Genomic DNA, 23,463 nt, shown 5'->3' with positions numbered 1-23,463 from the left:
TAAAACTATTAAAACAACCAATACATTATAGTATGGTGTGCACATACTCAAAAAACTCTTGAGTATTTCATCTTGCCCTAAATAACAAAAGTCAGAAAAGGACAAAAGAAAGTTAAGTAGCTGCATAATTCTCAGTATTATTTTTTTCCCAGCTGTACTGGTTTTGGCCTGGATAGAGCTCATCTTTTCATAGTAGCTCATTTTTTTCATAACATGGCACTGTTTTGGATTTGCTCTGGAAACAGCACTGATAACACAGGGATGTTTTAGTTACTGCTGAGCAGTGGTTACACAGAGCCAAGGCCTTTTCTGCTTCTCACACCACCCCTCCAGTGAGCAGGTTGGGAGGGGGCACAGCCAGAACATCTGACTCCCCACAGACACACAAGTGACCACAGGGGTACCCCACACCATATGGCATCATACTCAGCATATCCAGATGGGAGAAGAAGGAAAAAGAGGGGACAGTGAGACTGATACCATTTGTATTCTCAAATCCTGTTACAGGAGGTGAAACCCTGCTTTCCTGAAGGTGGCTGGACACCTGCCTGCCCATGGGAAATGGTGAATTAACTCCTTCTTTTGCTTTACCTGCACTCACAGCTTTTGCTTTGCCTATTAATCTGTCTTTAGCTCAACATACATGTTTTCTTGGTTTTGCCCTTCTAGCTCTCTTCCCCATCCCACTAGGAAGGTGGAAGGAAGTGATGATGGGAGTGTGTGGGGCTTCGCTGCCAGCTGGGGTCAAACCACAGCACCAAAGAGTCCTTGGGGCTTGGTCAGGGAAAATACAGGCTACTGGCAGCATACAATGCTTCACAGCAAAAAGTGCCTAAAAATATATCTTATTAGCGTTGAATTGATGAGTTCAGACTATTGAACTGAAAACCCTGACTCTTCAAGGCCCATGAATTTGGAGATTGACTGGTTTCCAGTTTTGAAGTACAGAGATTTTAGTGAACTTTCTGATAATGATTCAATACTGCACTATTTTTTCTTTTATTCTCTTTCACTTAGGGGTAGTCCAAAAACCCCTAGCAGAGCACAATTCATTACTCGATCTTTTCAGAACCCATATAATGAAATGGAAGTATTATCAATTTCTGCTTTCTTTTAACCATCTACTTCAGGCATATATCACTGATTTCTGCCATAATCCTCTTTCATTCATTTCACTTTTCATGTGAATAAAAGAGCCAAGTGGAAGAGTATATCATTGCCAGCTCCTTGATAGTGTGATATTCACAATTTTTCTTAGAAAGGGATAGGATCTTGCAGAAGCTGATAAAAATATGACAAAATCTGAGCTTCTTATGTAACAAGTAATTATGATTTTCAACTACAGACTGAAATCCTAAAAAAGAATAATCTGTACAAAAGGAACCATATCCAGAACTTCTTTATTTACACACAATGATTTAAGTCAATCTTGAATTTTTGGGAAAAAAAAAAAAAGAATCAGGCGCTCTGAGATGGCTGATTAGCAATACTGTGTTTTCCACTTCACTGCCTGACACTGCTTGCAGCATGACAGGGAGGAGAATGCTACAGGCTTTTCATGATCTTGGTAATCAAGGTTAATACAAAATTTGCATACCACCTTGCAGATGCAAGGAATGTTTCCTGAAAGAGTGCTGAGGTAAAGTCATATATATCTCCCCAGAAATTAAGCACCAGCTAAAAATATTACATATCTATCTCAAAGTTAGTCCTCATGAGCCAGTAGTGTTCCACTTAAGATTTTTAGGTAATTATTAATGTAATTCATAAAACAGATTCATATGGCATACTGACCTCCAAATCTTTCACTGCCTTGGAAAACACCAAGCATCTACTAAATTTTCATCACTTCACCCTGAAGATAATCACTATTTCCCAGGGAACAAAGAAAAAAAGGTCAAAATCTTCATCAGCCTCGTTGGTACTACATTATTTGATGGAAAGAGAATTAAAGAGTCTTGTATGTAGAGCTATGCAATTCTTTACAACACTTCAGTACTTCAACTATAATATTTCTACTCTCCTTTAAGTGCAGATCATACATACGGCAAAGGAAACCCAGAGCACAGTAGAACAAAAGAAAGCTCCTTACAAATTGTAATATAACAAAGAGAAGCAATGGAAAATATTGAAAATTTTAAACAAAGGAAAAGGGAAGGAGTAAACTGCTGACGTCTCTTTTTTCAGCATACAAACTCATCAGCTTCTAAATTCTGTGAATTCAGTTTTTCTGTAGGACTAAGAATAGAGCAATAGAAGCAATTGTTCAGATTCTACAGCTCTGTGGCCTGTAAAAATCTGAAGTAATTTCTTCTACACCCCTGCTGGAATGGAGTTCTAGGTGTTTTGTGGAGGCAGAGCCATCTCTGCTTGCAATGGTGAAGTAAAGTTTGGATCACTGACTTAGACATGGCTGACACATTTTACCCAATTAACAATAATTTCTGCTATTTTAAATTGTTATAATTCTTGGATACTAATTAATCAGCTTGGGCCTTTTTTAAAGCAGCAGATCCAAGAATAAACTAAGTCTCATCAAAAAATGCTAACAAAAGTCAAACCCACCATCCTAGGAAAGTTATTATATACATCTCTTTAAGGCAATTTTAAAGTTCTTAAAGAAAGAAAGCTGGTGGGCAGGAAACAACACAAGAGGTCAGAGAAAGGCCAACAGCATATATCATCATTATTTACCTGCTTCCCCACCACCACCATTTGCCTATCCCTCAGGAAGTTCCTGTGCCCATAAATGAGCTAACTCTGGAAGGAAAGAAAGCACGTTGTGGCTGGCCTGCAGAACATCCCCTGCTGAAACAATGCCACAGACCAGAACTAACAGTGAAAGCCTGCTTGCTGTCTCTAAGAAATAATAAAAGAGTTTCCAAGAAGTCTCCAATGGTGTTACTGAAAACCTGGATGCTGGCACTTCAGCTGTGACAAGGCTTGTTTGGGCAATGCTCACTTTCACTCCCTGCACAATGGTTTCCCAGTTTGAATACTGGAATAAGTCAGTACTTGTACAAGTCCTTTGAGAGCTGTGAGTGCTTTGTGATCTGCAGAACTAAATTATTAAAATGGTTCTGGTAATCACTCTATTGGAAATTATGTGGGTTTTTTTGTCATCATCACATCAATAAACATCTTGGAAGAACTGAGAGAGAAATGTGACAGATATGCTTGCACACATTCATGTTTATCCTAGCAGTTTAAAAAGCTGGTTCTTTGTTTGCACTGGCAAGGCTTGGAAAAGCAATAGGAAAGACTTTTTAAATAATGAACTTTCTCTAACTCTTCAATTAACTGTATAAAGAAGTCTTCTGATTAAGAGCTGCCTAGCAAGTAATAGTCAGGAGAACACTTATGGGTTTAGAAAGTGTTTCTGATGAGAAAAACATCATTCCTCTTTGGAGATATTTTCAAACATTAGAGATAGTGGTAAGTAGTGAGGCAGTTAGAAGTGCTTTCATCTGGTGAAAACTATGAAGGAGAGAAGGAAGACAAAGGAAACAAATGTGTAAGCCATTTCACTGTGCAGTAATGAAGTAGAAACAAAATAGCTTCTTGACAGTCACCTTAAACTCCTAAAAGCCATGAAGCATTCTTAATGGAGTTATTTCCCAAAAAGAGTGCTAAAGAATGATGCACCTACACAAGGAACATTTCAGTGACTTATACTACCTGCAAACACAAGTTCTAAGTTTAATGAAAAAAACCTCTCTGTTTATTAAGTATTACCTTAGATTTCTATAATTATACAGCTAAGCTATCTTTTACCAACACATTTAAAAAACAATTATAGCTCTGGTAGGATGAAATACCAACCACCCTCCAAAAAGTTCTAATTCATTCCTTATTTCTGAGAATCCTTAGAAACTTGAATAATTGAAAAGACCTAATTTTAAATTTCAGTTTTAAAAAGTCTCAAATATTATGCTACGCCAAGTGAGATTGAAAGGAAATGGTAAGGGGAAAAGAGCCAAGACAAATGGGCGGTAGTGGCAGACAAAGTTAGGTCTTATTTCTACAGCCAGACAAAAATTTACACAAACTATGACCAAACTGGTTTAAATAACCACAGAACACAAATTAAATTACATTTAGGAATCCAGAAAACAAGTTAAGCACATGTTGACTTGGGGGGTGGAGAAGGCTGGGCATCCACAACATATTTCTGTCAGGCACACTCATGGGTCTAAAGCCTGAAGTGTGACCAACCCCCATTCTGATTTTTAGTCTAGTTTAACCACCAGACCAAAAGGCCTCTAATTCTTGAACTGGAAGAGGATTCCCCTTCATATTAGTGAGGGTTTTGCATAATTCTATCATATTCCTCTAAACTGGGTTTTTTCCCAGGCCAGATAACTTAGCCTGCTTCAGCATTGCCTCTCACACACAGTTACAGATCGCTCTCCTCTGCCCCTGAACTCCTCATGGTGAGATTTCCATCAGACAATTTTCACTGTCTTGCCACTGAGCACCCAAGACTTACACAGAGAGTTGTAACATTAACTGGCTGGCTGCTTATCAGTGTTGCTCAAACTTTTCAGGAAAAGCACTTTCCATATTACAATCAACTAGTCATTCAATTTACATTCAACTAGTTCTTTCTCATCAGAAGCACTTTCTAAACCCCTAAGTGTTCTCCTGAATATTACACTAGCTGCAAGTTTTACTTATAAAGTGTTTTTGGTATTATTATCAGTAATTTTCAGTATTCCAAAATATTTTAAGGCCTATGAAAATATCAGTTCTTTGGAATGTTGCTTGTTTTTTTTTAGTAATTTTTTGTACTTTTTTTGATGTTAGATAGTGTTTCAAGGGTAAAGCACATCTGTAAAAAAAGGGATCTTAGCCTTATAAGGAAGTTGGAGTTTAGGAGGGTGAGTTTCTTAAGTTACCATATAACTCAGTTCTACACAGGTACTTTCCATTTCACTTGTGGCTTTCCTTCCTTAGCTATACCAAATGACTAAATCACATCTAAGCCCGTGTCTTCCCAAATCTTTCTGCATGCAGCTTGTTTAGAGTCTCGCATGTCTACAAGTTCAGAACAGTGATCTGATATCCAAAAAGACAACAAATGCTCGTATTTCACAAGAAATCTGTTTCCTACCTTATGTGGCATATGGCCCAAACTGTACATACCATTACTCAATCCTCAGTCTACCATCCTCCTGTTATGCTTCTATTACAGTTCCAAGACCTTTCAAGATCATAAAGGAAAGTAATTTTCCAAGATCTTTGAGCAATTTAAAATTTTGCAAATCCAATAAATCATCAGTATTGTAACAAAGAACAAATTAATTATCCAAATCAGGATTCACAGTTCTGCAAGAAAATTATTTGGCTTTTTAGCATTTTCCTGCAGTATTTCTGAACTAATTAAAGACCTGCTCAGAGCAGTTCAGTATTTTCCCTTTGGTAGCTATACTTCCAGGTGCAACATTACTGCTATGAAGCCAGTATCACAGCCAGCACACTGGCTAAACTAGAGCACCACTACTGTAGAGTGAATTTTTAAAGAAACCAAGTAATTGGCATTTTACAAGTTAGAAATTTATGGTTCCAAGTCAAGGGTTTATTTACCAGTTTCTGATGTAAACATCAGCTATGTAATATAAAACCAAAGCTGAAAAGCCCATGGTTCACATTTCAATATGGACCTCATATGTGAGCAACCACAGATGTGATCCTGGGCAAGCAAAACAAATCTGCTGAGGGTGAGACCATACAAAAACTAGCAAACAGGGACTTTTGGGAGACAGTGGCTTAAAAAAAAAAATAAAGAAAAAAATCAAGCATACCACAAACAAACAAAATCAAATTGAAAAGGGATGACATAGGTAGCAAGGGAAGTGGAAAATGACTGTGACAGAAGCAGAAAGGAAGAGAGTCCTCAGTAGTCAGATAACCCCTACTGAGCAAAGCAGGAGAGAACTTGGGGAAATGAACAGAAGCATTAGACAAGACAATTCATTCAGACAGGAATAAACATCTCAACTACAATAGATTAATTACAGTAATAACCAACAAAGAAAACAGTGAAACAAAACTCTTAGTCACTTAAAAAGTTTAAACAAAAAGCTCAAAATAGTTTTCTTTTGAAGCAAACTTGAGGCAGGTCAAAGGCAGCATATTTCCAACAGAGGGATAAGAAAAAGATTACAGAACTAACAAGTACCAAAATCAAATCAACTTTGATCCTAAGGGATTGTCTAATCAAACCCTTTTCTTTGAGAGTTCATCCACATGTTAAACAAGCAGAACAGCGGCTGCAGATGCATTGCTAGCAGGAGGCAGGAGACAGATTGCATCATTACAGGACTTCTGAAACTCCCTGAGTGCAAAATATGACAACTGAAGAATTACCAGCCCCAGGCCTGCAGAAACCCCCAGGAATAGTCCTAGCATGGAATTTACAGCAGAATTCCTTGTCATGTACTCTGTAGACACTAGAAGCTTAAACACTATCAGGAAGACAGAAAGGCATCACCTAGGTTCTTAAGCTCAAAGTTCTTGAGCCACATATATGCATATATGCTCAAGGCTGGAAGTGTATTCTGGGAAAGGTACAACCATGTTGAGTTTGTCCTGTTCCTGAGCTCTTCTACAAGCTTCCACTGCTGTCAGCCAGCAGAGACAAGGTACAAAACTAGATAAAAAATTTCATCCAGTAAAGCTACTATATTAAACTGTTTTGTCAGAAAATATATAAATAAATGCCCAGCAGAATGCAGTTAAAGAAAGTAAAGGAAATAGATTATTTGAATAATATATTCTTGTGAGTAAAAGGAAGTGGCAAATTCATCCAAAAATACATAAACTGAATAAACTAGAGTGACATGCATAAGCATTTTGCTAGTTTTGAACAGGAAGCAGTAATATTTCAACAGAGCACAGCAGAGTACAGAAATGCTGTTTAGAAGCTAATTAGCCCAGGCACAACACTCTTGTTGTTACAACCTACCTGGCCATGCTGCTAACCTGCAAGTCACCACACGAGACTTCCTTAGAGTGCAACCTGTGCTATTCAGCCCCTGATAATCTCCACTCTCCTCCCTCACTTAAAAGTCAAGGAAACAGCAGCAAAGTTTACCTGATTGCAACAAAGTACATGCAAACAATTGTGCTCAGCTGTGATCTTTAGCAGTGACCTTGCTTGTATAGGCAAGGATCCAATTCCAATTCTTCTTAGAGAAACCAGTGCTTATTTTCCTCAGTGCTTGCTAAACTCATTGACCAACAGGTAGATAAAAGTGCCAAGATCACAAGCTGCAAGTGTACAGCATGGAACTCATTTGAGAAAAATGAAAAAAATATTTCCATTCCAAAGTATAACTTGACTCAAAACTATAGGGAAAAAAACCCAAACTAAACTCCCCCCCCCCCCAAAAAAAAAACCAACCCAAAAACCTATCAAGAGCAATATTGAACCAGAATTTTAAGAGCCAAAAGAACCAAAACCACAAAAAATCCAACCCTGTTGGTGCAAACAGGCATTTGTGCATAGATAGGACACAGATTTCCCCTCCTGTTCATAAAAGCAATTGTGCAAGTTGGCCACAAATCAGAGCAGGCTGCATTAGCAGTCCTCTTGTCCTACTCCAGGCTTATGTTTAATTTAAACATAAACTGGGTTACACATGATTTCAATATTCTGTTGGATGACCAAGCAAGAGAAAGAATGAATTTAAGCAGAGTCTATGGAGAGATAATGTGAAGGTTATAACATAAGTGAAAAATGGCCATGTTGCTAAGATAAGGCTCCAACCACCAATCTCATTGTCAAGCCTGGCCATCTGTCAGCAGAAACCTGATTTACTGCATATTATGCTGCTACACTTGATCACTACTGTTCTGTTATAGAAGGCTCCCGAGGTTTAAGGACACTAAATGGTACTCTCTAGCAACATAAAAAGGGTTAATAAAACACCTCCTCAAAAGCTGAGCTTTTTGGAACCAGGCTTCAGAACTTTAAATCAAATTTTACCCAGTTTCAATGCCACTGGTAGATAAAACTTCTTTATAAATAAAAACATTAGAACCAGGGAAACAAAGCCCAAAAACGCCCAAAAAAATGACAGCAAATCACATTTTCACCATATGTTTAAGGCTGCTTGCACTGAAGCTTGCTTATGGATGTTATTTTAATGGTGGGGAATTGCAACAAACTTTAGATAAAGGCACATTTAAGATACATTCCTACAATATCACTATTCAAAAAAAACATTAATAAAGCAGCCACTTTCTTTTGTTTAATAATTACTCGGAATACCCAATCTGTTTGCAAGAGCACTAATGACAAATATTTAGATAGGGCTCATGGTGTAACAATTCAGGTAAGCACACGTAATCCAACTCTCCCCACTCCTAGACACCAGAACAAAAATGCCCATGTATGAGATTCATTCCTCACACCAAATACCCACTGAGTAAAACAGCTGCAGGGACTTTCTCAGGTTAATCAAACAAATGAAATAACAGCATCCAGTAATAACAGAACAATTTTTCCCTCCAAACAACAGGCCTACCGCTGCAGGTGGTTTTGTCCCATAGCAAGCAAAGAGGAAAAAAACACATCCTGAACAGCTGCTCATTAGGTGAGCACCATTCTGCCTGCACAGCAAATGAAGCAAATGTCATGTGGAAAAAAACCCAGTTACGGTCATGTAATTAGACACGGTAACACAGGCATACACAAAAGAGGAGGGAAGACAAGTACAAATTACAATTGCTCAGGCAATTTATTTCTGGGAGTTGATAATTTTTGATGTTCCTGGACTTCAACCTTACAATTTCTTTTAACAAGGCTTTTTGCCAGCTAAATTTTTTTCTCCTATTATTCAATAACAGATAACTTTGGACAATCACCCGTTATAAAAAATATCCATTCCCAGACAATTATTTATACTGAATGGAACACTTCACTTGAGGGCAGTGGGAGAATACTCGATCAGAACAGATCAAAACAGCACAAAGTGTATAGGACCTTGCAGTTAATATTCTAAAGTGGTGTGAATTTAGCGCAAGCTTACCTGATACTCATTGGGCCAGAAGGTGCTGACAGCCAACTCTGCTCGAAGCCAGTCTCTGCCAGTGGAGCCAGTGACATTCCAGATGGGATTAGCCAGTGGTCCTTTGTTCACCCTAACCAGGATGTTCAAAGTGCCTGGGTTTCCTCCATTCTTGCTGTACAGAAGGTAGCTGAAATCAATGCAGTGAGTATCATTTTCTTTCATTGTTGGAAGCTGAAGTCGAGTCTTTTCTCCCGGGTCATGGTCTGATGAAATCACTATCATATATGATCCTAAGAAAGGGAGGAGTAGGAAAAGGGAAAAGAAAAGAAGTGGTATTAAGGAAAACGATAAACACCAAGAAACTGATTGTTCACTGTGAATAAAATGAAATGTATAGGTTTTCTTATCCCTGAAACCTCAAAATTCAAGTGGCATGAAATTTAACAAGCTATAAAATGGCTAGACACATGACTGAAGTCATACCTACAGAAGATATCACATATCTCTAAGGACCTTTCTAGATATCTCCACCTACAAACTTTTCTTTTTCTTGTTTTAGGATCAGATAATTGGAAACATGGTCACAGATGGGAAAAAAATAAAAAAAGAAGCAAAGGATCATCATTATTCTGAGGTCACTGAGGCCAAAATTCTCTCAACTTGCTCAACAGATTTTCTGAAAACAAAACAAAAAGGTCCACATTCCTCAAGGCAGCTTTATAACACCCTTTTCTACCAAAAAAGAGGCAGCTTGAATTTGAGATATATTAGCAATGGAAATAACTGACTTAAGACACCAAGACAAATTTCTTTGTAAAAGCTCTGTTTACTGCTCTATTTGCCAATGGATTTAAGGGGATAACAGAAGTTTCTACAGCTAGAAGAGTGTCAATCTTGTAAACGTGCATGTCAAATATACACAGGACAAAACAGGCTGTGCCTGTCTAGCTACAAAGGCAGGAAGTGGAAATCATATGTTTAACAGGTTGTACAGGCAGTAATAATGAGTGAGTCTGCCCTGCTGTCCTGCAGAATGGATGGTAAAGACAGGCTGCCTCTAACCTAGCCCAGAGCTGATCCATTTCTTCAACTGTGACAACTCCAGACCAGGTACTAGCCAAGTGAGTGACCCCCACAGAAGAAAGCTTGCTAGACAGGGTATGCCAGGCTGAACTACCCAACCAAGTGAGAAAATCCAATTCAATGTACAAACTGAATCATTGCCACAGCAAAGTTTCCTGCCCTAAATTTACCTACCCATCTGCTTAATGATTCCAGAATCTTCCTATTGACAGATTTTCCTTTTACTTTTAGTCCTAAAGGGCATCACAATTAAGAGCCTTTTTTGCGAGGAAAGTTCATGTTAAATCAATCAAAAATAGAGAAAAAATTTACCCTAAACTTTAAAAAAACAACGGATTTGTGGACATTTGCCTAAATTAGTAGTCTCACAGAAGTCCTGGGAGCATGTACATGAATACTGGTGAAAAATCTTCTATGAAGTATGTTTATATAAATTATTATCATTTTGTATGTCAAATTTTATCCTTTGATTTTTAGACAACAAGGGACCATCGTGTTCTATTATGTCCTGAACAGTTGTATTAGGCATTCTGAAAATTGCTCACAAGCTGTTGCTCAGGAAAAGATGAAAATTTATGTACATGGATTAAATCATCTGTGTTAGATGCTAATTTACTAGCCTGTAGAGCAAGTCTCGGCTAAAAAACTTCAGGGGAAAAAAAAAAAAAAGAGAGAAAGAAATACTATAGAATGAAAGCTGTTCTTATTCAAGCACAGTGCATTGAAATCTATATTTTTAGTAGTCATCTTTAAAAGAGGGTTTAAAGAAAACTACTATAATGTAAAATAAGCAACCAGTCCATATTTAGAATTCTATGCAGAATCCATTATTTATTTTTCTATTGAAGAATTTGGTAAAGTAGCAATTCCTGGTTATTTCTTCATCATTAATAGTCATTTACAAAATCACAAATCTTATACTATTTTGCTGGTACTTTAAGTCTTTAAAGACTATTTTCTAACATCAGTTGATGACTGCCTGAGAAACTTTGTAAGCGACATCCACTAGTGTGCAGTTTTTATGTCACTTGACTCTAGAATAAAGATAATAGCAATAAACAATTATGTATTATTATTTATTATAATAAACTTAACAATATATTTGTTTGTAACCTTTATTTTAGTAATACTTATGTTCTTATAAGCACCTGATCATAAGACTAGAGAATAAGATTTCAAAAGCTTTGTTACAGAATACTATGCTTGTGCAAGGAGGAGGCCATGCAACAGCAATTTGGGTTTTTTCCTTACACAAGAGTTGGAAAACTGAACAGATTCAGCAAAAAATTACAGATTGCTTTCCACAATTAGCATTAATTGTCCACAGCCATCTAAATTGCCTCTTTGCCTTTGTTACTTGTATCTTCCAAATATTTTAAAGCAATACATGAAAAGTAACTCAGTCTTTCCAAAAACTAAAAAATCATTTCTAGTATTTCTAAAGAAATTGAAAGAAGATGTTGGAGGGTTTACCTATTGAAGAAGATAATTTTCTGAAAGTGAATTTTGGGGGAGAAGGGGGAAAACTAAGAAATAGAATATAACAATCAACTTTTGCAGATTTTTAAAAATGTTTCTCTCAACTTTTCTCAAGATCAAACCACTGGAAGGAAAAGAAACCCAACTCAAATTGCAACAAATAAACTAGAAGTATTTAAAGATTTTGTTTCTATAGTAAGGGAATCTGCTATAGCCTTTGGAAGCTTCAACATACATTTTTAACATATCAACATATTTTTCAAGTACCCCACTTTCTCAACCTCATTTTTTCATCATTTAAAAATACTTAGCAGTGAATTTGGCTACATCTATCTACGTGTTAGTCCTACAGCACTTCATGAAATGCTCCAGACAGCATTCATAGACCATTTTTCACAAAGCCCAAGCATCTGTTCCGCTTCTTGGAAATTACTTCCCTTCTCCTCCTTTTTTTAAATTTTAGCAGCTGTATTCCAGAAATGTACAGAACCCCGCTCCCCCCTCAGACATCTACCTACTCCAAGAACATCAGAAGCCAATGCCAGAGTAAACTATAAAGCAAAATTATATCTTCAGAAAACATAAAAAATATTTGCATTCACGTTTCATAAGAAAGTCATTCTTTACTTGTAAGGAAATGCAATAGAATTGCAAGAGTTAGGAGTTTTCTCCCATCTACATATGTTTGCAATATCTTAATATTAGTTATTAGTAATTATATTATCACACAATCTCCATAATATCTTAAGATATTCTTGGAATTGGCAGAAATGCAAAGCATAAACAAGGGAACTGTTCACAGTCTCAAACTCCTAAGATTACCTAAATGTTTGGGATTTTCAGTGAGAGGTTAGAGCAAGTGTAACAGGTAACTATTGACAGTGCAGCTCCAGTCTGGAGCAGGGACAGGGTGAGGAGGAAGGAGCAGCAGACACCAAGCACAACAGACTGACTGCAGCCCCAAGCTCCCATCCCCCTGTGCTGGGGTGGAAATTTGATTAATTTTTCCCCATTATGAACCTCTTTGGTCTTTGACAGTAACTGGTGACTTACAAAATAGTGATCTCCTTGTCTTTGTCTCAACCCATGAGCTTGCCCACACTATTTTTCCCCTTGTACTGCTGAGGAAAGGACCTAAAAAGGCAGGGTGGTGGGCTGGCCAAGGTCAACACACCACAGTGCCCAGAAAGGTAAAAAGCAACTAGCTAACACTAGTACTAAGTGCTTTTTTAAAATCCCAGTAGAGCCAGGCTCCATGATTTTTTCCCATTGTTACTGGTCTAACAAGGTCAGGCACAAGCAGACATCAAACACTGTATACACCTACTTCCCTTGAAAACAATGAAGAAAAAACACACTAAACTGTGTTGCTTCCACTAAGATTTCACAAGAAGGAATTCAATTGCAAGTGAGTTACTCCATTAAACCCCAAAATGGTAAAAAAGAAAGAATTAAATTAATAAAAAAAATAAACACAAAACCAAGCCAACATATTTGGAGCAATGCAGAAAGAAAAACTTCATATGTAAAAGCAGAACTTCATTTTTTCTTCTTAAAAGACAGAAAGGGCAAATGCTACAAAGAAATGAAAGAAGTATCTCAAATCATCATTTGTGCCTGGATAAAGATCCATTGCTCTTAAATATTCCTTTGACTCGCTATCTTTTACTATGCTCCAGCTTGCTGTCTTCCATTACTCTGGCAGGTACTGTAGTTACAAAATGCACACAACACATCAATAACATTTTTCTCAAAAATTTTTCTTGTAGTTTGACAGTGATGATGTTTCATCCTTCTTTCAGTAATTCCCAGAACAATCTTGTACATTCTTGTCAATTTATCATCTTTAAAATTCATAAGTATGTCCTCTTTCCCCCAAGAAGCTTAAGTGTTAATTTTCTCCACTTAAATGTAGTTTAGATTTCTCCAAATCAAACTCCAACCTCTCATTTAGCTTTTCTTCTCTGAAGTGCCTTCTATCTATTTACCACTTAATAGCCTCTAATGTTATTCCTGATGTAAAAGGTCAATCCAATTCTCTCCTACACAAAAAATAAGCATCAGACTATGAAACAGCTAAATGGCACTGCCTCCTAAACTTTGACCAAGTTCATGCAAACAGTTCAGCTTTAGGATAAGTCTTTTAGGAAGTTTTGATGCCTATTTGGCATTTGTCATGAACTTGCTAAAAGGTGTCTACAGAGCTGTGGAGCAAGAGCTACTAGAGTTTCCCTGAGCCATGTTATTAAACATAGCTGTATAAGACCTCATAGTTTTCAATGCCTTTTATTTATTTTGACAAGCATTAAATTTGATGTCCTAGTTCAGTGCCAAGGACAGATCATTTCAGACTAAATGAATTCTATAACTAATTAATTGTGAAAAGTTTTAGGTTTTAGCCCCTACTAAAAACCAAGGTTTCTTATCACTTTGCAGTTAATTGAAGGTAAGAAATCATACTAAGATTTAAAAAAAAGTCCTTATATAAAATAAAATGTGTCCACTGTAAGGTACCAACGTGACAAAGCATTTTCCTGATCAAATTATTTTCTCTCACTTCCTTGCTTCTTGAAAAATGGGTTTGTATTTGAAGTGTGAAACTTGCAATTTTCAGCAGGCTGGTCTTCAGGTCCCTCAAATCCTCCTTCCTCCTAAGAAGAACTAACTATCAAACCATCTCCATTTTGGGGACATACTGTGGCAATTTCTCTGCCTGTGAATGGCAATGTCAATTACACAAAGTGGAGGGTCCAGGCACTCCTGTGCCTTATCCTAAAGCTAGAGACTATGTGACCTTTTCATCTTTTAATAATGACTGTGTAACATAGACCCTGATTACATTTTGGGCAACATTCATGAGAGACTGCAGGCAAAGAACAGACACTGAAAGCAAGAAATAGGCTTGCAACTGGAAGCAGACTGCAAAGAAAAGTTCAGAAACATCTATATTAATTCACAGAAAATTATATTTCACATGCAGTAATATTCATGCCTGTTTTGTTGTTCAGAGAATGCCTTCCCTGTGACATTTTGAGATAGCCCTTTACTTGTGTTTCTGTAATGTGCAAGAAAGCAAAAAATAAAGGCTAATTATAAGAAGTCAAAAGCTCTGAAATTTTCCTGCTTGCAGGGAGGATATTCTTTTCAAAAGAAAAAAACCAAAGCCTATGAATCCACTAAATACACTCCAGGTAAACCCCCATGTGCTCAGGTTTAATAAAACCTCAAACCATTGTAACCTTTTGCCCTCCATTACACAACATAAAGTAACAGTCTGCAACCCTAGAGCAGAAAAAAACCCATAAAAAACAGGAAAAAGACCCTAAAGAAATTATAAAGAAAAACTAGAGACATTGTTAGGGTTTTTAATTTTAGTGCCCTGCACCATCAGTTAAGTATACCCCTTAAGGAGTATGTGTAGGGAAAAACGTTACTTTGCAACACTATACTATTACTTAAGACACATTATTTGATACACACTTAAAATATTCAATATAGTTATATCCTGGTTTTACCTTCTTTCATTCTAAAAAATTCAAAAATCATGTTGTTGGTGTAAACAACACAAGATTTCTCCAAAATTTCTTCAGATGGCTACAACTGAGAGGTATCTTGCTGCTTACTTCACTTGTTTACAGTATCATTCCCTATACCAGACTCAAACTGTCGAAGGCTCGTTTCAAGTTCTTTACAGATTGTCAAAGTGAAAGCGGGGGTGAATCAGGATCGTGAATTTCAACTTCATTGCCTAGCTCAGTTCCAAGGCACCACAGCTCAAATGTAAGTCAACATAAGACTCTGAATTTACTACAGAGATTAAAAATAACAACAAAACCACACATTACAGACAGGAGAAATTTGTCTGGAAAATGCAAATCTTTTGGGAGGTTTCCTATTTCCAATAGAAAATGAGAACTATTAAAAGAAGCAAACCAAAGAAGGTTGTTAAGCTACACTGTATAAATAAAAACAGAGCACTCACTCAGTTTGAACAGAAACTAAGCCTCATGGACTGCAAGAGCTCATCAATTCATCAATTTCACACTGACATAGCAATTTCACAGGAGGAGAAAAGGTGTCCTGCCCTCCAGGCTGTACTTGCTGATGCCAAAAGCCCTGCTCTACAGCAAGGTCATGCAACTGGGATTTCCCCATTACCACACCCACAGAGGTCAAGCAACAGGGACACAGCCTGACAGCACTGATCCAGGCAAGGCAGATAAAAACAGCATCAAATCAGCCAAAGAATTATCATCTTGGGCAGCATAACACTTGCCCAGTATTTACAACTATCATACTACTGTCTTGATCCTAACATCAGTCCTGAATCCTTCAATTCCATGAGAACAAGAAAGTGTTTGCAATTGAAAAAAAAACAAAAAAAACAAGATATGAAAAACCCATATTTCAAAGGCATGCAGGATTTGCAACAAAGTTCATGATGAACTTTTGACCAAAAACTGTTTCTTGGACTGGGTGTGATTACAAAAGTTTTGTTCTCCATAGTAATATTTTAGAAATTAATAAACATGAAAAATATTTCACTCTGGAAGTGTTGGAATTTGTAGTTTTCTCATACATAACACCAAAATCCTGTGGACTTGTTTGCACTGATGCAGAGAAAATAGACCATGATGACATACCAGTTTCTGAGGTATGGTAATTTTCTCCCTCTTTTTTCACATGATGCAACTTTAGCTAATACATAGACTTTAGGAACTCCAAAACCTGAGACAGAAAAATTTCAGCAACTGAAATTTGCATTGTAAGCTTGTAGTGTCTGTACAAGAGAACATTTATCTTCCATTGTGCTCCTTTGAATTGCCTCTTCCAGCAAAACATTCAGAAAATTACTTTTGATACAGTGTGTCAGGCTGGCTTATGAAAGGACAGTGTTACTGAACACTGAAATGCAGTAAGCTGCATTTCAGTAAGCAAAAAGCACATGGAATAGTTTCATATTCCTTTAGGAATTAAGTGAGGTACTCTGTCATGGATTTTTTAACATAAGTGCCCATGAATGGATGGCTAAGACAAAAGTAACAACAGCTCTGAACTGTCTGAATTTGTGCTGCAAACCCATAAATACCCCACTGATGGTGGCTCTGTGACTCCAGGGTGCTTCTCAGTCACTCAGGGGCTGCTCTGGCTGCCCAAAGAGCAGCAAACATTGGCCAGCTTTCTGCCTGGAAGAAAATGTCTTTTCTAAGAAAAACTTCCCAAAAAAAATCCCAGCTCTAGTTAACATCAACTCAGGATGAAGCTATCCAGTTGGGATATCAAACAACTGGGTACCATTTGTGCCTGCCCGGCCTAAGGCCAGTCAAATGTTTTAGTCTGAAGCTGTTCCCAGAGCAGCAGATAAAGATCCCAACTCCAAGGCACTCCTGCACCTCCTGGGAAAATTTCAGTCCCATGAACACAACAACACCTAAAAACACCTGCAACAACTTCACTGCATAAAAAGCAGTGCAGAGAAGAGTTTAAATCTATTTTGCTTCACCATTCCTGTTAGCTGCTCTGATATTACTTGACTGGATAAGGTGAGCAGTAATGCAGACATCTCCCTCTGTGTTAGCTTTGTTCCACCCATTTTTGTGACAGGCCTCCAGCAAGAAAGACCTGTGTTGGCCCTTCTGTATCCACCTACAGCTCTAGGATGCCACTGTTTCACCACCACTGCTGAACAGTCATCATTTAGATGTTTCAGATGCTGACAAAATAGACATACATTAATGAGGATATTACAACAGATCAGAATCAAATTATCTGTTTCTGTGGATATTATTTATTTGAATAGAAATTAAAGTGAAATGTTAAAATATTTACAGTAGTCTAGGGCAGACAGTCTTATAGAAAACATCAGTGCTGAGCACTTGTTGAAGTCTTTGTGCTGCTGTGTGTTTGCTGCAGTGCATAAAAACAAGTGCACAGAGATTTCACAAATGTCAGCCAAGGTGACCTGAAAACTCACAGCCACTGAAATTCACAGGACTTGTATTCCTACCCATGCCCTCCTCCATCTATGCTCATCAGACCCTTGCAAAGCAGCACACAAATCCCACAATAAAAGACCTAGACCTCCTGCGTCTTCCTCTTGAGAGAGGCAAGGAGACAGAAATGTTTGATTTCTTCCTAGGTGAGGGAAATGAACTGACTCCTGGAAAAGCCCAACAAGAAGCAGAGCCACATCAAGATAAGAGAGGAAACTGAAGTGGAATTTTCCCCACTAAAAAACAGTTTCGAGCAACTTCTTTCAAATATTTAGAAAAAGGCAGCTTAAAATGTATCTTTATGTATCTTTTTGACTTTTTTTTTGTTGCCAACTAAAAAGTACTCTGCAAACACTCTAAGCTTTTTTCCCCTCCTAAGCAGCATTTAGATTTTAACTGAATGGGAAAAAATATAATTTTTGAATGTGCATTCATACTCAGAGTGTCTTTAACACACCAGTCATTCTTCCAAAAGCAACAATATTAAAAGTGCATTAGGAAGATACTTACTCCTATCAGCTTAAAACACTGAAACTGGAAACAGAAACAAAACTGGCCATTCCCTGGATAAGCATGTGAACGGAGAAAATAAGAATCAACAATCTGCTGGGAATACTACTCCCAAGTATGACCAACAGTTAAATAAAGACTCATTACCAGGCATGACAGCAGATTACAACTGCTATTACAGACCTTTCAGAAGAGGAAATTAAATGTCCTGTATTTTTTTATAGTCATCTTAGAATTTATTTAAAGCATGGGATGTTCATAAAACATTTTCACTGGGTTTTTTAGGGTTTTTGTGGTAACTGGAGGACTATTCATTCCTTTATTTTCAATCACTTTTTCTCAGCACCAAATAGTAATGTTTCCTGTCATGAAATCAATTTTTCTCAGAACATTGCTTTATGCAACAGTGGCCTGAAGAATCTCTATTTCCAGGTTTTGTTGCTTTTACAGGTGTAGGATGTACACTAAAGGAGTTTTATATTCCTTGATTAAATGCAGAACATAAGTTAAGAACCAACTGCTGGGAAGGATTACCACTGATAGGAGTTTTGAAAAACAACTTAAAACAATATTTAAATAATGGAAAAAATATTCATCCTATGCATTTAGAAGACAGATTTGTTTGCTGTTCTTCAAAATATCATCTGACCTCCCCTCTGAAGTACATACCGCACTTTGCAGTGACTCGCACTCCAGTTGAGTGTAACTGTAAGTCAAGACTTTGTCAATACAACCACAGTACTCTCTAGTGAACTCAAGTACTTGTTTGAGGAAAAAAAAAGCTGGAAACTTTAAAGTTTATTAAGTTCCAAGGAAGTCTTCCAGACCATCAACACATGGTTATGCATATTTGTAAAATAAAATCTTGAGCAATTTAGTAAGCGTGGTACATTGACACTGAATGCCCCATAAAGAGCTGAATATGACACAGATGGAAAGGAGAAGGCTAAAAAAGGATCATATACAGAAAGTTTCTTCTGAAATTATTTTGATTTTCCAGTTACTGATAGTAATGTTGATCTCGCAAGTGCAAGTAGTCCTATAGTGCATATCTCTATGAGAATTGTAATAAATAATTTAACAACACCTAAAGAGAACAGCCAAAATCCATGAATCATACATATGCAAAAAATGCACTGAGAAATGCACTACCCAAGAGTACGGGGATTCATACACCACTATATTAATTACCGCAGAAACTAGATTGAAAACCCTAAACAGACAGTGTACACCAGAAAGAACTCATACAGACAATAAAAATTACAAAAATGGACAAAAAACACAAGGCAAAACACATTACCTAGGAAGCCTTACAAAATACATTGAAACCTTAAGTTCAGAAATTAGAATTCCTTGCTCTCCTAGACACTGGAGCTTGCAGTTAAAACAAAGACGTGAGATTTGTGGTTGTGACAACTCTGTCATCGTGCTTCACATCTTGCTAACAGCCCTCTGCTCCACAGACATCAACTGCTCTTCTCTCCCAAACACTTCAACTGATTAGCATTAAGACATTACACCCAGAGTAAAGGCTGTAACCTGCACTAGCTGGATGCCTGCTGCATCTCCATCAGCCCTGATGGAGCCCAGGATGCCTGAGAGGTCATCGTACTTTCCATCCAAATTAGCTGTTTTAAAACAAACAGATAAATAAGCTCCACTTACAAAACCCTTGCCTCTCAAGTCATATTAGCAGCCCAACTGGTTTTACACTCTAGTACACACCATCTTTCTTCTACAGGGAAATACTCCTGAAATAGATGGAAACAATCCTATCAATTATAAAAATCACTCATGCTAGCATACTAGCATTTTTATAGTGTTTTGAAAGAAATAATTTGTGTCAATGTCCAGCAATAGGAGAACAACAAGGAGAAAGAGATTGCAGATAAACTAGCACTGCTGTTTCAGAGAAAACTTGGAAGTTCAACAGCTATGAATGGCTAGGCTAGTCTTGGTGCTCTAGTAAAAAGAGATTTTTGTTTTCATCTCAGGATGCACCTCGGTTTATGAAGATTCACATCTTTCCTCCTGACATGACCCTTTCCAATTCATAACTTTTGCTTTGGAGCTTTTTGCTTCCAAATAACTAGTTTATACATGTTAATGCTATTTAAATCATCCTCTATTTTGAATACTGAAGTTCACAATGCCAACAAAATACTAAACATACTCCATCCAAGCCCATAATATATAGCTTATAACTTCATGCAGTGGAGCATTTCCTTAGTACCAACTAATGTGATTAACCTAAACTTCTGAAAAATACAAAAAAAACTCATAAATCTACCCAAATACGTACCATATGAAGGATGAGAACCTTGCCTCCATTTCAGACAATTGGTGAACTTTTAACACTAACATTCATTAGTCAAACACTGCACTTAATTCTTAGTGCTATTAGGACATTGAACCCATGTTCCAGAGGTAATTTAATGCAAGAATCTTCTGTGATTTATTTCCCACTTCTGTTTTCTCCAGTGACACAGTACAGATATCAGAGTATCCAGTCATCCAAAAACTACTTTCTTTTCTTTTTAAAGCTGTAATTAGGCTTTTAAATAAAGGCATTGCTGTTGTATTTCCTAAGGGAATGTATAACTTATCCTGAACTAAGAATATAATTTCAGACTCAAACTTTTCTTTCAAAATTAGAACTTGCTGAAACCATAAAAGAAAACTGAAGCTGTTAACAACCATGAATCACAATACTGCCTTCCAATGTTTTGAATGTCCAAATAAGATACTTGGGAATCAAGTAACATCTCAGAAAATGAAGAGACATTACAGTATTGTCTTCTAACATTGAACTTTTCTAAAAAAAATATATATCTGTGAAGAGAATATCAAATTTAGAAAATAAGTCCAGCTGTTAATCATGACAGTAGTTACAAAAGAAGGGTTTTTTGAGAAAAAGAGCTAGTATTTTTACCTCCTATATTTTACCTATCAACGCTCTTGGGACTGTCCAAAAACTAACCAGAATTTCTCTGTAAATAGAATGAAAATTCACAACAATTAGGGGCAAGAAAAGGAATTTTTATTCTTTCCAACTGAAATAGATAAAAATAGGCAATAGACTGAGTACATCCTTTTCTCACAAACAGAAGACACAACTGTTCCTGGCATTTATGCAGATAGAAACATTTCAGGGCAAAAGACTGTGACAGTAGAGAGCAGAACACTTCTGACTCTGGTAAGAGACAGCTATTAAGTAGTCAATCCCAGATTTAAATTAACACCTTATCTAATCATCAACCTGAATCTCTCTTACTGCAATTTAAGATTATTATTGTTTAACCTATCACCAGCCAACATGAAGTTTAGTTACCCCATTCTTTGCACCAGCCTTTAACTCCTTGAAAATTTTTATTTCCTTTCTCTATCCCATAAAAGACAGTCCTAATTTTCTTCAGACTTTGCACAGAGGAAATGCTGCTGTTTAGCCCTCTGTCATTTCTGCTGCTTTCATCTGAGAATTCCCAGAACATGCATTCTCCTTCCATACTCCAAACTGAAAGTACCTATTCTTCTAACTTCACTAAGAAAAAAAACCCTGAAAAATATTATTTAATGTATATTTACACAGAACATGTTCAAACCAGTTCTGCCTTTTTCACAACAGTGTAATAAGCTCAAGCAGTTTCACCAAATAATTTCTCAGTGTAATAAGCTCAAGCAGTTTCACCAAATAATTTCTCTCTCATTATTTTTCAATTCTTCCTGATGAGCACTGCCCCAATGCCTCAGTCATTTCTGAACCCCAGATTACCTTCAAATTGGCTCACAGGTAACCTGAATAGTCTCAGCCAAAGAACATCTGTTATTCCATCATCCATGGCACTACCAAAAACAATAAGAGTGGATACTATCAGTGTTTTCCAAGCAGCTTTTCACCTGTCAATAAGCCTTTTCAGTTTCATCAAGGTGTTTCTTCCGTAAGCTTAATGAACAAAGTAGTATCTACTGCTTTCCTTTCTTCTCCCCGTATATTTAGAGCAATAAATTTGCACTTTGTTAAATATTATAGAACTTCTTTCTTGGTACTCTCTAATATCTGTACCTTAGCTCACTTTAAATATTCAGTCAAGACAAGGTTATGGAACTGAAGACCATCAGTTCTGGTAGACAGAACACTCTTCATTCCAATACTCCTAAGCTGCCCAGGACAGCAGCTAGAGCAGCTTTTCCTTGGCCCACAGGTATCAGAGAGGACAGGGCACTCACAGGTAACTCCATTCAGGCCACCCAGAACAGCCAGGCAGCCTCTGCACCCCTGAGTCCTGTGTGTCACCTACACCGCTCTGGAACAGCCCTTTCCCAAGCCCCTCCTGGGTCTTTCTAGGTTCAGAATGATGGAAATGGGAAAGGAGGGGCAAGGCAGCAGCTTCTGTAACGCAATGCCAAGGCTACTGATGGCCACCTCAGACGAGACTGCTGGAAGGAGAAGACATGACGGAACACTGGTGGACAGCACAAGGCAGTAACTGGCAGACAGCACAGCACCAGTGCTGACAGCCAAGCAGTGTCCAGGGCTGCATCCCCAGGGCTTGGGCATCAGGTCCACCTTCTTGAACCACAGTGGTGTGCAAGCAAGGAAACCCACAGCTCGGGCAATGTTTTGCCCCTATTAAGGCAAAGTTACCCGCGACACAGCAATTTCCATTTAGAGTATTAATCCATCAAGCAAAAATTAGATACTAACAATAGAAATCAGTTAAACATGTTCACATAATTACATAGGAATCACTGTTTGAGTTGTGGGGTTTGGGGTTTGCTGGTTTTGGGAAAGCTGCGAGTAACCAAGGGTATGATTGCAGATAGTGGTGAGGTGGAAAAGAAATCCATCAGCTCTCAGTGCAAGGAGGCATTCTGGCTCTATACAACTGCCATCTCACATTCCCTCCTCCAATGTTCTCATTATTACATTAAATATACATAAACATGTAAAGAAACAGATTCACAGACCCACAGGAACAAATAGGCTGCAACTTCCTCTGAAGAAAAAGCAAAACCAAAAAAACAAACAAATACCTTCAAAAGCTGAAAATAATTTTAAAGTTTATACAGCTAATAAAGCCCATTAATTTCTTTTAATGCCAGGTACAAATTATGATTTTAGTTGGAAATTTACTGAGAAACTTAACAGAATAAAAACAACACCTTGAGAGATGCATTTTGAAAGAAGCAGTTTTTTCCTTTAATATTATCAAGTGTTTTTGAAACACTCAACACAGCAAGGGTAAGGCAAGGCTTGAAGCAACCATATGGCTCAGTCATTTAGCAAAACAGGAATTAAGGCAGTGCAGGTGGCTATGGAAGTATTCAGTGATGTTTAATTTTAATGAACTAATTTGAACAATGTGTGATAAAATCAGCAT

The 23,463-nt window shown here is 37.4% G+C and overlaps 1 protein-coding gene across 3 annotated transcripts in view; it reads right to left on the bottom strand.

Annotated features, from left to right (window-relative positions):
• Window positions 1-23,463, bottom strand: part of PTPRK (protein tyrosine phosphatase receptor type K) — a 383,296-nt gene that overhangs the window by 245,727 nt on the left and 114,106 nt on the right. For all 3 annotated transcript variants that reach the window (XM_059467955.1, XM_059467956.1, XM_059467957.1), the window contains exon 3: window positions 9,036-9,307. In XM_059467955.1, the coding sequence (XP_059323938.1) occupies window positions 9,036-9,307 (272 nt within the window). The remainder of the gene's footprint in view (window positions 1-9,035; window positions 9,308-23,463) is intronic.

The sequence above is a fragment of the Ammospiza nelsoni genome, chromosome 3, assembly GCF_027579445.1.
Source record: "Ammospiza nelsoni isolate bAmmNel1 chromosome 3, bAmmNel1.pri, whole genome shotgun sequence".
NCBI classification, from domain to species: Eukaryota; Metazoa; Chordata; class Aves; order Passeriformes; family Passerellidae; genus Ammospiza; species Ammospiza nelsoni.
The sequence above is the reverse complement of the archived record's forward strand: the minus strand, read 5'-3'. Positions and strand labels throughout refer to the sequence as shown.